The 14,148-nt window shown below is 41.7% G+C and overlaps 1 protein-coding gene across 2 annotated transcripts in view; it reads right to left on the bottom strand.

The window, feature by feature from the left end:
• Positions 1-12,911, bottom strand: part of cadm2b (cell adhesion molecule 2b) — a 131,269-nt gene extending 118,358 nt beyond the window's left edge. For both annotated transcript variants that reach the window (XM_058079413.1, XM_058079412.1), the window contains exon 1: positions 12,644-12,911. In XM_058079413.1, coding sequence (XP_057935396.1) covers positions 12,644-12,713 — 70 coding nt within the window. In that variant the 5' untranslated portion in view covers positions 12,714-12,911. The remainder of the gene's footprint in view (positions 1-12,643) is intronic.
• Positions 12,912-14,148: the final 1,237 nt, after the last annotated feature.

Here is a 14,148-nt window from a genome sequence, read left to right as displayed (position 1 = left end):
TTCCACTCAGTCCTCAAGTGACAAACATCCAGAGCGACAGTCACGCTATAAACGCGAGCGTACGTCAGCTTTCAAGTGCTGATTGAGGACGGATGCGAGGGGAAGGGAAATGTGATCACCTGCCAGCAGATTAGCAAAACAAATCCTCGCCGTCTTGAAGGAAGGACGGGCTTTGCTTGATGTGATGATGATGTAACGTGAAGAAGATGAAGAGATCATCTCACGGTGGAGATACATCATCTCTTTCCATGGTGTAGGAAAATATACTGATCATCTTGTCCAAGCACCCTGGAGCCTCGCACCGTCACCCTTCAGCTTAATTTGCACGATTGAATTCTTCTTGTTTTTTAAAAAATGGCTGCTTTTTTGTGTGTGTGTGGGGGGGGGAATCCTTCACTATTGGTAGTCATTTACGAATATATGATAATAGAGGTAACACGCACAGCATTTACATTCAAGTTTCAAAAAAAGATACAGTTTTTAACATTATTAGAGCCCTGTAGAAATGAATTAACACCCTTATAGTCACCTTTACACTCCTATTACCCAATATTGGAGATAGAATCTAGGACAGGGGTGCTCACACTTTTTCAGCATGCGAGCTACTTTTAAAATGACCGAGTCAAAATGATCTACCCACTACAAAAATGCAAAACATCTATTTATTTTCAAATGTATTGAGGATTATTTGTACGTACAATGTATGTTGATGTACCTTACATAACCAAATGAGCCAATATTGCAAAACACACATAATTAACTATTAACATTTTTTGTAATTACCTGAGTTTACTTTGATGACTTGCACTGAATTGAACCAGCCAGGGATGCATAGTCCGGACAGTAGGTGCTGATAGCCAGCCTCAAGCCCACTTCCAAATGTTTATCAGTCATGGATAATATCCGTATCATAATATCCGTATAATATTCCATATCCGTATGGAAGTGATATGTTTTTTGCCTTTTTACTTGGTCCAGTTTTTGCCTTTTTACTTGGTCCAGCTCCTTCACTCATTTTAGTGACCATAAACTTTAGCGAGGGCTTAAAATCTCGCAATTCGCCGACTAGCTTAGCACTTTGCATCGTTGTTTACGCATGAGCGGTGACCTAAAGGTCAAAATTCAGTTGTCATCTGACTGGTTGTCCTGTATGTCAATCAAGTAACGGGGATGGATGATAGGCTGACATCGTAAGTTCTGCTGCACTTAGAGACGTTGTTTGATTTGATTGGTCGCCCGAAGGGCAACATTCAGTTGTCATCTGAATGGCTGCCCTGTATATCAATCAAGTGACGGCATTGATGCTGGGATGATATTTTTTTAATGTCACGCCGCGATCGACCAGCGATCGACCAGTACCACCTCTGCGATCGACCGGTAGCTCGCGATCGAGTTAATGAGCACCCCTGCTCTAGGACAATAAGACATATTAGACAGAAATAACATAACAGACTCACATGTGGTGGTTATTGTCTCATTGAAGTATTGTAATGGCAGCTTAGACATAATAAGAGTAAATAAGCCATTTAAGATTAAGTAAATCTCCTGTTCCTCTGTGTCACAGTAAATGTGTTCCCTGGGGGACCTTAGTGGCGGGTGGAGAGATGACAGGAAGTGGGTCATGGCCCCCATTATTGGGATGATGACGTTATTATGATTGTGCTTCTTGTGACATCATTCCGAGCTGCAATAAAAGCTTTTTATGGTGCTTGTATCAGCCAACAGTGCCACCTAGTGGCCCATGTAGATGCCTGCATTCACAATCACAACGCTTATGCTCGATGATGTCAGCACATTATTTGTGTTGGTGTAAAAAGTGTGAATTAAGAGCTGAACCGTGGGAAAAATTCCGTTCCTGCAGACGTGACGTAATCCACCACGCTGGAATCTCACTCGAACCCCAACATGAACTTTTTCCCCGACTCAACTATTGTCTCATGAGCAAATGACAGCGGCTTACGGATGCGGTGTGACACATCCCAGCCCCCCCCCCCCTCCGGAGCGTGTAGATCTGGCATAACAAAGACTTGCAGGAGCTAAGAATATCTGACAAAAAAAAAACTTATTCCATCTTGCTACTGGCAAAAGGCGCTCACCGGCAGACTTCAAATATCCCGCTTATGTTTAGACACACGGAAAAGTAGAACACGGAATGCCGATGAAAGACAGACCAGCCTGTCACCTTAACGACTTTGGCTGGACGATGAGTGTCCCACAAATGATGGCCGATGAACGATACCATTGGCAACGTTAGTTGGAATGTCATGATGTTATATGGCATTGTGGATCTCACAATTAAGACTTTGTCTCATAATTTACACTTAATCTCATAATTTGGACTTTGTATCTCATAACTGACTTCTCATAATTCCATAATTATGATGGTTTATCTCATAATTATGATTTTAATCCTGTAATTGACTTTTAATCTCGTAAGCTCTCCCTTTTAATCTCATAATTGACGTCTCATGATTTAAATTTTCTCATAATTTGGGTCATCATGACACTTAACTCGTAATCTCTCCTTTTTATCTCATATTTTTGACTTTTTATCTCATAATTTGTTTTTTTTCCCTCAAAATTATGACTTTTTACCTCATAATTGTAACTTTTCATCTCTGAATTATGACTTTGTAATGTCACAATTTTGACTTTTTCTCTCAACTTTCTCATAATTTACACTTTTTATCTCCTAATCTCACCTTTTTATCCCATAATTTGGACTTTATAACTTGTGATTTCTCCTTTTTATCTCATAATTGACTTGTCATGATTTCAACTTTCTCATAATCATGACTCTTTATGTGATAATTATGACTTGTAACTAATAATTTGGACTTTTTATCACAATTATGACCTTGTATGTGATAATTATGACTTAACAGTTGGATACAGAGTATTTATGTCTATGTGGCGGAAGGAGTCTTGCATATGTTTCACTTTAATGTTGGCTTAATGTAAGTTTCTTACTCTGAACTCTTTTTGTCTCACTCTCATTTGCTGTGTTTGCCTTTTGAAGTTCTACTTAGAACCCCCTTAAGGCCCTCAAACGGTGTACTGTAGATCCTTGCCGTCTTTGCCGTCTCACTGGTTTTACCACGTGGATGAGGAGTGTATTTTGGAACGTTATAAATGACATCCAGCCCAGTACGGAGGCAGCCCCTGCCTGGGTGGAACCAACGGCCAAGCGGAGCCAATCCCACCAAACCAATTTCCTACTGCTATTTATCCTCCAGAGGACGCCTGCATCCGCAACACACACTGTTGGCACCCTGCGCGACCAATCACCCAGGGAGCGTCATGCATTATGATGGCATGTAAAACAGCGAGGCACCTTCTGTTTCCTCCGGTTTCCTCCCACATTCCAAAAACATGCTAGGTTAATTGGCGACTCCAAATTGTCCATAGGTAGGAATGTGAGTGTGAATGGTTGTTTGTCTATATGTGCCCTGTGATTGGCTGGCCACCAGTCCAGGGTGCTCCAGCATAGTAGTAAGTAACATAGTCAAGTCACGAGCCAAAGCTCATGAGAACAGGTGAGGGTGGGAACTGTAACCAAGACGGTGTATGAAAACCAAGGCAAAATGTACAAAACAAAACTGAATGATATGAAATAGGAAAACTATTGGTGTGTAGGATTACTATAATCTCGTACGTGGAGGTTGACATCCGTTTTTTAAGAAGACCCAAACATGACATTAGAATGTTCTTTGCATTATCGCGTCACCAAAGCTTCCCTTCAGGTTAGGACTTTGGGGGAATTGCTCGGACGAGCACGTGGGCCATTTGTCTGCAGGAAGCCATCTCCTCCATCCGGCCTCCGCCAAGTGCGGTGTGTCCATTTAGAAAGCCTGCCTGCCGCGTGCGCCGCATTTATGGGGCCGTGATGGCGGCTGCCGGGGTGCGGCGTGCTCATTATGTGGGGCGCTTGCAGCAGCTCTGGCGGTTAAGGTCACCTAGCAAACAACAAATGTCCTTTCCGCTAAATGCCTCATCATGTGTGAGCCCACAAAAGAGGTCCAAAGTGGACGCTATTAGGCCTCCATGCTTGTCGGAGCTCTCCTTTGGCGACCCTGCAGGGCAAAAGCACTTTTCCCAACTCTACTTGCCTCCTTTTTCCACTCCAAAAAGGTACGCAGTAAAACGAGTGCCGTAAAGTATAGTCGGCAATAAAGTTACAATTTAACAAGAATTCCACATTCTATGAGAATCATCCATTGTGATGATATCAGGAAAAATCTGGTCCTTTTTTAAAGTGCTAGTACGAGAAGCAAACTAAAACAAGATTGTAATATTATGGGAGTAAAGTCATAATATTACATCAAAAACATTTGCAGATTATTGAAGAAAAAAAGTAGAAAAATGTGGAAAATTTAACAGTAAAAATGGGTGAAAAAAAGAGCAAAGTTGATTCTAATATTCATGTTTTTACCATTATGAGAAAGCCGAGACGGGATATACGGTGTATCTATTACGGCTTATTTTCATTTCATCATTCACGATGTTGACCCTCGGTCTGGTATTTGGATCAGGCACAAGGAGGCGGCAAGGAGACAAGTTTTATCCAACAGGACATTGAGGGCAGCAGGAAATCAGGCTACGCTAACATTAGCACGTGTTTTTATTTTTGTTGCATTTGGTGTGGAATTCCGCGTTCACAAGGCTGCTGTAAATCCCGGTTCCGCATCGGCGCTTCAGCAAATGGACCGGCGTCCCTCGTCGTGGGGGCGGGGGGTGGCACTGCTTTGCAGGAAATGAGGGCTAGGCGGCAACAAGCATAAACGGGAAGTGTTTTTCGCGGCTCTCTGGAACGATGGGCTACTCTTCCAGACGCCGTTAATGAGCGATATGGTTGCAGTGGAGGATGGGAACCGCAGACCTTCTGCAAGAACGCCCAGGAGCTGCCAACAGGGGGTGGGACACTTCCTCCATGTTGCCGTCACTTTCGTTTCTTCTCAAACGTGACACTTTTTGTCTGTGCTCAACCATGTGGGGGGGAAAAAAAAAGTTTCTATATGAAATAGTACTAGTACAAGTAGTACCTTTACACTTTTTACACTACAAGTATAAAACATGTACTACAATGACTATACCCTCATAGCGATATTTACACTTGACTCGATATCACATTATTAGTATTCATCAGTATTATATCATACATACTGTATTATAATAGTTTGTATTTTTGTTATTTTTCAAAAAATTATAACATTACAAAAATAAAATGATATTATAGATACTAATATGCACTATAGTATACAGTAATACATTGAAATGATATATTACAGCTGTAATATGTTGTAGTCAGATTATTTTGGATGATTTTAAAACTACATTTATGAGTATATATACACTCATAAATGTAGTTTTAAAATCATCCAAATATATAATTATATAAATATAAATATATATATATATACTCATAAATGTAGTTTTAAAATCATCCAAAATAATCTGACTGTAACATATTACAGCTGTATATCATTTCAATGTATTACTGTATACTATATTACATATTAGTATCTATAATATCATTTTATTTTTGTAATGTTATAATTTTAAATAACAAAAATACAAACTATTATAATACATTATGTATAATATAATACTGATGAATACTAATAATGTGATATAGAGTCAAGTGTAAATATTGCTATGAGGGTATAGTCATTGTAGTACATGTTTTATACTTGTAGTGTAAAAAGTGTAAAGGTACTATTGTACTTGTACTATTTCATTGTATACTATAGTACATATTACACCTATTAGTATCTATAATATCATTTTTTATATATACATATATATATATATATATAATTTATTTTCAATGTTAGTATATTTTCCCATTTTAACATGTTGTTAAAATTATGCAAATGTTATTTGGCAGTAATTCTCTTGGAAAATGTAACTTATTTTAGACTTAGACTTATTTTGTATTGTTGACTATTAGATGATATACTATATATATATATATGATACATATATTAAAATCCTATGTTTCCAAGGATTATTTTTTTGTATGACAGAATTACATTTATTACAATTGTATATATTAATAATTTTATGACACTGTATGAAAAATGTACTTTTCAAAATGGTCGAACTAATGTACCAATAAAATATAGCATATATTATTAAATGAATGGTATTATTACAGGTTAGACTTGTTGATTGCTTTTAGACTAATACTATTACATATTAGGCGGAATTATGAGGTATAAAAATGTTGTTTATCCATATTGATGTTAATAAAGTAGAAATAGAAGAAGTAGAAAAAGATCATTTTTACTTCCTGCCTCACATCTTCTATAACATTCACTTTTTTGTTGTGTTTTTTTCCTTTCCCTCCATCTCCCTGCCTGCCTGCCGCGAGCAGGCATCGGTATGCAGCCGGCGTCCAGGCTGCTAATCCCTCTTTATGAGGACATGAGATTGTGGGCTTTTATCTCCCACCTTGGATTCGGCATCTTTACTTTTATCTGTGGGAGCCTTCATGAGCGCGTTTTAACATGCTCTCCTTCTGTGGGCATGACGTTTGTCTTAATGCTCTCAAACGTATGCAAGCCGACAAAGTACAGTATTATGGTCTGGTGTCATATACACAGTAATAACGCTTGGATTGATCTGGCCAATCTAATGGAGCGTCCTGATGGACGAGCGTTAGCACAGCCATGCATTTGTTCTGAACTCATTCGTTGACAAAGACGGGCTGAGAAGCTTATCTTCTAGCCGTCTCCAGCCTTCAGAATTTCATCCAGTGAACACACCTGGAAGGAAGGTGTGACACTTCTTTTCCCACCAACCCTCTAGAAATAGAAATAGCACCCCTATAGTCACTTTACACTCCTATTACCCAACATAATAAGATCAAATACATCTAAGACATACAAAACCTTACAACCTTCTAAATGAGGTTTTTAACATCATTAGAGCACTCTAGAAAATGAAATAACACCCCTAGAGCCACCTTTACAACCCCATTACCCAACATAATAAGATAAAATACAACTAAGACATAGAAAACCTGTTTACAACCTTCTAAATTAGGTTTATATCATTAGAGCTCTCCAGAAGTGAAATAACACCCCTATAGTCACCTTTACACTCCTATTACTCAACATAGTAGACATAAGAGAAAATAAGACATCTAAGACAAAGAAACTGTGTTTAAAACAGTCTAACTAAGGTTGTTGACATAATTAGAGCCCTCTAGACTTGTAATAACACCCCTATGTTCACCTTGACTCTCCCATCACCCACTATAGTTGACATAAGAAGAGACAATAAGACATAAACAAGACTTGTGGTCCTTGCTTTAAATGTGTTGTGTTGCTAGGGGAGCTTAGTGTGTGTGTGTGGGCGGGGGGGAGGGGGGGCTGGGCGTACAGGAAGGGAGTTCAGGTGGTTCAGAGTTTCAGCTTGGTGTGGGTTCCAGCCACAATCGCAGCTCGTGTTGGGGATTATTGTGCATGCATTAGAAGGTGTCTGGTGCTTGTGTGTCTCAGCCAACATTACAGTGACATGACTGACAGCTAGTGACCAGTGGACAGTACCACATACAGTATCTTCTCAATGTCTCATGTTTCTATTTTACTTCATTTGACCATTTTCTTGTAAATGTTTCCACGAGGCAAACCAATGAAACATTTGTAACGTGTTTTTATGAATAGGACAAATAATATAGGACAAATAATAGGACAAAACTGCATGATTTAGTAATACATGTTTGATAAAGCTGCTAACTTGGAAGCTAATGACTGTCTATCTCAGTAACAATTTGGGCTTTTTTGCGTCTGTGTGTGTGTGTGTGTGTGTGTGTGTGTGTGTGTGTGTGTGTGTGTAGGCTGCATGTGTCACACACTAGCTGGCTGCAAAGCGCCATATGTGACAGCTCTGAGCTTCACTTTCCCCCTCGCCATCCATATGAATTCATTTGGAGATCTCTTCCGAGCACGCACGCACACACACAATCACACACACACACACACACACACACACACACACACACAGACTTGCAGCCGAGCTGAACTAGAAGTGAATTTTCACAGCTATCAAGCGGCGTTCCAACTGCCAACCTGCGCTATACGCTCCAAATGAAAAATGGGCCGCGTGGGCGTGAAAGTTATCCTTGGGTAGACCTCCGCCAAGGTTGAAGTGCTAACAAAAAGTTAGCGAGCCAAGCCTTTTATTTGTTCTGTCAGAGCAAACTGTGGTGGGGCGGCACATTCTGCAAATAGCAGCGTGGGCCCTGACAAGAACGAGGCACGGTCGACGGCAACGCGCTGATGCAAAAGCGCAAGTCTCACGTTTCAGCAAGCATTTTATTTTATATAAACATGGGACAATACTATGGAAAGCCACGTTATATATATATACTTTAGAGTAGTCAGTGTACAGCTTGCATGGCAGTACAGAGTCACTTTTAACACACATCCATCATTACCTAAATATCTGGCAACAAAGGTAAGTAGCAAGACCTTTGTGTCTCGCCTATGATCAAGCACTCTGCTGGTAGCGTACACGAGTGCTGCCGTGACCTCACAATCTGGGGCTGCACGAGTGCTGGAGACACAGGTTCAATGAGGGAAAACAAATTCAAACAAATATACCGTGACATTGTGAAGCACAAATTGGGCCGCACAGCAAATTGTGTGACAGTGTGTTTAGTCAGGGAACAATTACTATACATTCTATAGCATTGGGTGGAAGACAGGAAGTGATGTCAGAGGTTTAGAGTTGAGTTTTTCTGCCGTAAGAGTAGCCCGTGTTAGATTATTAGATATTTGGGCTTCTTGTGAGATCATTCAAACCTGCAAGGAAAGCCTGTTGTCTGGTGATCAAGTCTGGTGCTTGTGTATCTCACCCAACAATAAAGTAACATTATTGAATTCTAGTACCAGTATCGTACAACACATATCACAACCTATGAATGCCTTATATTTGGATATGGTACTTCATTTATTCATTCATTCATTCATTTTCTACCGCTTATCCTCACGAGGGTCGCGGGGGTTGCTGGAGCCTATCCCAGCTGTTTTGGGGCGAGAGGCGGGGTACACCCTGGACTGGTGGCCAGCCAATCACAGGGCACATATAGACAAACAACCATTCACACTCACATTCATACCTATGGACAATTTGGAGTGGCCAATTAACCTAGCATGTTTTTGGAATGTGGGAGGAAACCGGAGTACCCGGAGAAAACCCACGCATGCACGAGAACATGCAAACTCCACACAGAGATGGCCGAGGGTGGAATTGAACCCTCGTCTCCTAGCTGTGAGGTCTGCGTGCTAACCACGAGGATATGGTACTTCTTTTAGCCTTATTTAAATTTGAAAATGTTTTACTCAGGCAAAAAAACCCACAAAATTTGGTTTAAATTCTATTACCATATTTTCTGGTCGCTCCGGAGTATAAGTCACACAAGGCCAAAAATTCATTATTACGTAGAAAAAAACATACATAAGTCGCACTGGAGTATAAGTCGCATTTTTTTCAGGTAATTTATTTTACAAATTACTTGACCAAAACAGACATTACATCCTCTTGGAAGGCAAGATCTAACAATAAAAGAATAGAGAACAGGCTGAATAGGTGTAAGATATGCTAACACAATGGTTATTAGCTACACAAAAAATAAACATGAACAGAAAAGGCGTCCAGTGTTTATGTAACATCAACAGTTTTTCATTTATAAGTCGCTCTGGAGTATAAGTCGCAGGAACAGCCAACCTATGAAAAAAGTGCGACTTATAGTCCGGAAAAAACGGTATTTCCCTGAAAGACCGGATTCAAACACAAAACAGCACAAATTTGAAGCACACTGTGGCAAAGACAATTGGAGAATTGCCAAAAAAAACATGCTTTGTCAACAGCTTTCCCTGAAGTCAGTGACCGTGAGGTAGGTCTTTAGCTCCCAATAAAACTACAAACTTTCCCATTGCCATCTTGGTCTGGTTTAGAAACAAAATCCACAGCTGGATTTTTCACAAAACATCCTTTTGAAGCTGTGTGCACGTGCCAACTTGTGATGCCGAGTGCTGAAAAACTCTTTTTTGGATGCACGATAATGTCTGCTGGCATAAAAACAAAAGCTCGAGAGTTGGACCAAAATACACAAACAACACAGCATCCTTGGTAAGATCAATATTTACTCACATCTGATGTGAACGCAGAGCTTTCAGACCTCTTAATACAGTCTTCACTGCGTCTATGTTTACAGACGTCAAGGTGGGAGAGAAATTAGCTTGTTGGCTAACTGTCCAAAGGTAAGCCGAAGCTATTTCTTTTCTTCCCGATCGTAGTGGATGATTCCATTTCAAGTGTTTGCATAACAAAAATGCATCACAAAATAAGAACAATATAGGTAGTGACGGCGGCACAGTGGTCAAGTGGTTAGTGCGCAAACCTCACAGCTAGGGACCAGGGTTCAATTCCACCCTCGGGCATCTCTGTGTGGAGTTTGCATGTTCTCCCCCCGTGCATGAGTGGGTTTTCTCCGGGTACTCCGGTTTCCTCCCACATTCCAAAAACATGCTAGGTTAATTGGCGACTTCAAATTGTCCATAGGTATGAATGTGAGTGTGAATGGTTGTTTGTCTATATGTGCCCTGTGATTGGCTGGCCACCAGTTCAGGGTGTACCCCGCCTCTGCATGAAGTGGGTCTGCCTGCACATCAGGTTGGTAATAAGTCCTGACTTAGAAGTCTCTACTTTAAACTGTCCCTTTAAACGGAGTAGCCGGGGGGGGGGGGGGGGGGGGGTGTGGTCTTGCACACACGGGGTAACTTCGGCTTAAACATAACGTATCTTTTCTGTGTATGCCTCTTCTCCCGGTGTCTTTCCATCAGTCATATGTAAGTGTTGCTCAACTCCGATTGTGCTATGTGAGTGTATGTGTATGAGAAGCTGTAAAACAGACTAAATCCAAGGGTATAAAGTCAAAGCACATCGATGTGATCATAAAACAGACAGTAAAGGAGGTGACCATTTTGGTCCTATTGACTGTAAGTAACTTTATAACCTGATGTTCTATTTGTTGAGTTGAGGTGGCTCGGGCATCTAGTCCGGATGCCTCCCGGACGCCTCCCTGGGGAGGTGTTCCGGGCATGCCCAGCCGGGAAAAGGCCCCGGGGCAGACCTAGGACACGCTGGAGGGACTATGTCTCACAGCTGGCCTGGGAACGCCTTGGTGTCCTCCCGGTGGAGCTGGAGGAGGTGGCCGGGGACCGGGAAGTCTGGGCTTCCCTTCTAAGACTGCTGCCCCCACGACCCGGACCCGGATAAGCGGAGGAAAATGGATGGATGGATGTTCTATTTTTTTTTCCCAGTTTCATTAAAAGGTGACATAACATTTTTATATTTTTTTGTTGTGAGAGACCTTCTGGCAAAAGCGCAACCCAGCGACTAATTGGACATGATGTCCCCGTTACTAGGATGATTCCTGGCTGTTTGTGTCACGTGTCCAAAATGAACAAAGCTGAGAGAAAAACGCGGAAATACAACAACAAAAATATGTTACTGAGTACATTATTGGGGGACCAAACTGAGAATTAAATTATAACATGTATGTATATTCTGTGTATACAAGAAGAATGTATCAGCTATAAACATTCATTCATTCATTCATTTTCTACCGCTTATCCTAACGAGGGTCGCGGGGGTGCTGGAGCCTATCCCAGCTGTCTACGGGCGAGAGGCAGGGTACACCCTGGACTGGTGGCCAGCCAATCACAGGGCACATATAGACAAACAACCATTCACACTCACATTCATACCTATGGACAATTTGGAGTGGCCAATTAACCTAGCATGTTTTTGGAATGTGGGAGGAAACCGGAGTACCCGGAGAAAACCCACGCATGCACGGGGAGAACATGCAAACTCCACACAGAGATGGGCGAGGGTGGAATTGAACCCTGGTCTCCTAGCTGTGAGGTCTGCGCGCTAACCACTCGACCTCAGCTATAAACATGTAATATAAAATAATTTATAAAATCTTTGACATCTAATAAAAATACTGTTGGTAAATGACATTTATTTGTTCTATTATTAGGTTTTTATGCAAGCTTGTAGAGAGGGGTGGTGGCTCCGTGCACGTACAAGGGTGGGACTAATGGGGGGGGGGGGTGTTTGGGGGGGGGGGGTGTTTAGGGATCGGGGCGTCACGCGCACCTGGCTCTGATGACAGCATCTTAACTTTGACTCACAACCGACACATCACATTGCAACGAACTTCACTTCCGGCAAATCGGTCATCAATACACAAATTGCACGCGGCTGCAAAACCTTTACACACACACACACACACACACACACAGCACCTTGAGTGCCCCGCTATACCGCATGAGGAGACAAAGTGGAGGTGACTGCAGCTGTGTGACACACGCTTGGACACAACTTGCCCCCCCCCCCCCCAACCATCCCACGCATGCAAACACACACACGACAAACTTGTGTCACCACGCGCGCACTCGCTCGCTCGCACGCACACACAAACACACACACACAATTCAACTTGCGCGCATTCCTGCACAGCGGACTCTGACACACGCACACGCACAAGCACGTTAAGAATTTTTTTTTTGGCCCACGCACACGCACACGCACACCACGCCCGTCTGCAGCATCCCGCGCTCACCTCCAAAGATGCACGCGCACAGGCTGGAGAGGATGAAGAGCGGGTGCTGCTGGACCATCATCATCATCATCTTTCACTTGTGTCAAGTCGACACTCGACTCGTCTCGCCTTGCCTTCCTTCAGTGGACCGGACGCTCCCTCGCGTATCCAGGTGGGCGCTCGTGTTTGAGACTGAGCCGGACTTTACATGGATGAACTCTGCGTGGTGGTGGCGGTGATGATGATGATGATGATGATGATGCTGGGTCCTGAGAGGAGGTGGGGGTGGGAGGGGTGCAGATGGTACCGTTCTGGAGCAGGACGGCGCCGATTGCTGGCTCGGCAGCGTGCATGTGCAGCCCCTTTGCTCCGCTGCTGCTCTCTAATTGGCTGAGGAGAGCCGAGGCCCCGCCCACTTCGGGGCAACCGAGGAGGATGCCAGCCAATGGAGAACACCTGCAAGTCCAAACAATTCCACTCTTTTTGATGCCATAACATCACAATAGTGATTGTGCTGCTCGGGAAGCCTGGGTGGCATGCAACTCTAAAGCCACAGGTTCGATTCCCTAGGTGCAGAGGCGCACAGGTGCTGCACTTCATCACCACATCCGGTAGATGGCGCTGGGATGGGGAAATCGGTATGCAAACATGGAATAAAGTAACAGTAATTTTACAAGAATAAAGTCAAAATAGTAAGAAAAATATGTAATTTTATGATAATGATGTCATAATATAATAAGGAATTTTAGCAGCATGAACTTTTTTTTAAGTTATGATATTATGGGAATGAAGTCATAATTGTGAGAAGAAACCTGACAAGAACAAAATGAAAATAGTTGGAAACTTAAAAAAAAAAAGTCAAAAATAAAAAAAACATAATTTTAAGTTTAGACAGCTCTAATAATGTTAACAAAACATATTTAGAAGGTCCTAAACAGGTTTTGTTGTCTGATATATCTTTTTTTCTCTTATTATGTCTGCTAGATTGGGTAATAGGAGTGTAAAGGTGACTATAGGGGTGTTATTTCATGTCTAGAAGGCTCTAATGTAAAAAATCAGAGGGTTCACAACAGATTTGCTATATCCTAAACAGGTTTTCTATGGCTAATAAGTCATATTTTCTCTTATTACATCTACTACTAGTATATTGGGTAATAGGAGTGTAATGATGACTATGGGGTGCAATTTTATGTTTAGAGGACACCAGTTAGGTTAAAAATCATATTTAGATGTGTCTTATTTTGTCTTATGTACGCCATATGGGTAATAGGAGTGTAAAGGTGACTGTAGGGGTGCTATTTCATGTCTAGAGGGCTCTAATGTTGAACATCATATTTAAATGGTCATAAATACTGTAGGTTTTCTACGTCTAATATATATGTTATTTTCTCTTATGTCTGCCATGTGAGTAATAACAGTATAAAAGTGACTGTAGGGGTGCTATTTCATGTCTAGAGGGGTCTAATAATGTTAAAAACATACTTAGAAGGTCATAAATACTGTAGGTTTTCTATGTCTAATAAGTC

This window comes from Doryrhamphus excisus, chromosome 8 (assembly GCF_030265055.1).
Source record: "Doryrhamphus excisus isolate RoL2022-K1 chromosome 8, RoL_Dexc_1.0, whole genome shotgun sequence".
NCBI classification, from domain to species: domain Eukaryota; kingdom Metazoa; phylum Chordata; class Actinopteri; order Syngnathiformes; family Syngnathidae; genus Doryrhamphus; species Doryrhamphus excisus.
The sequence above is the reverse complement of the archived record's forward strand: the minus strand, read 5'-3'. Positions and strand labels throughout refer to the sequence as shown.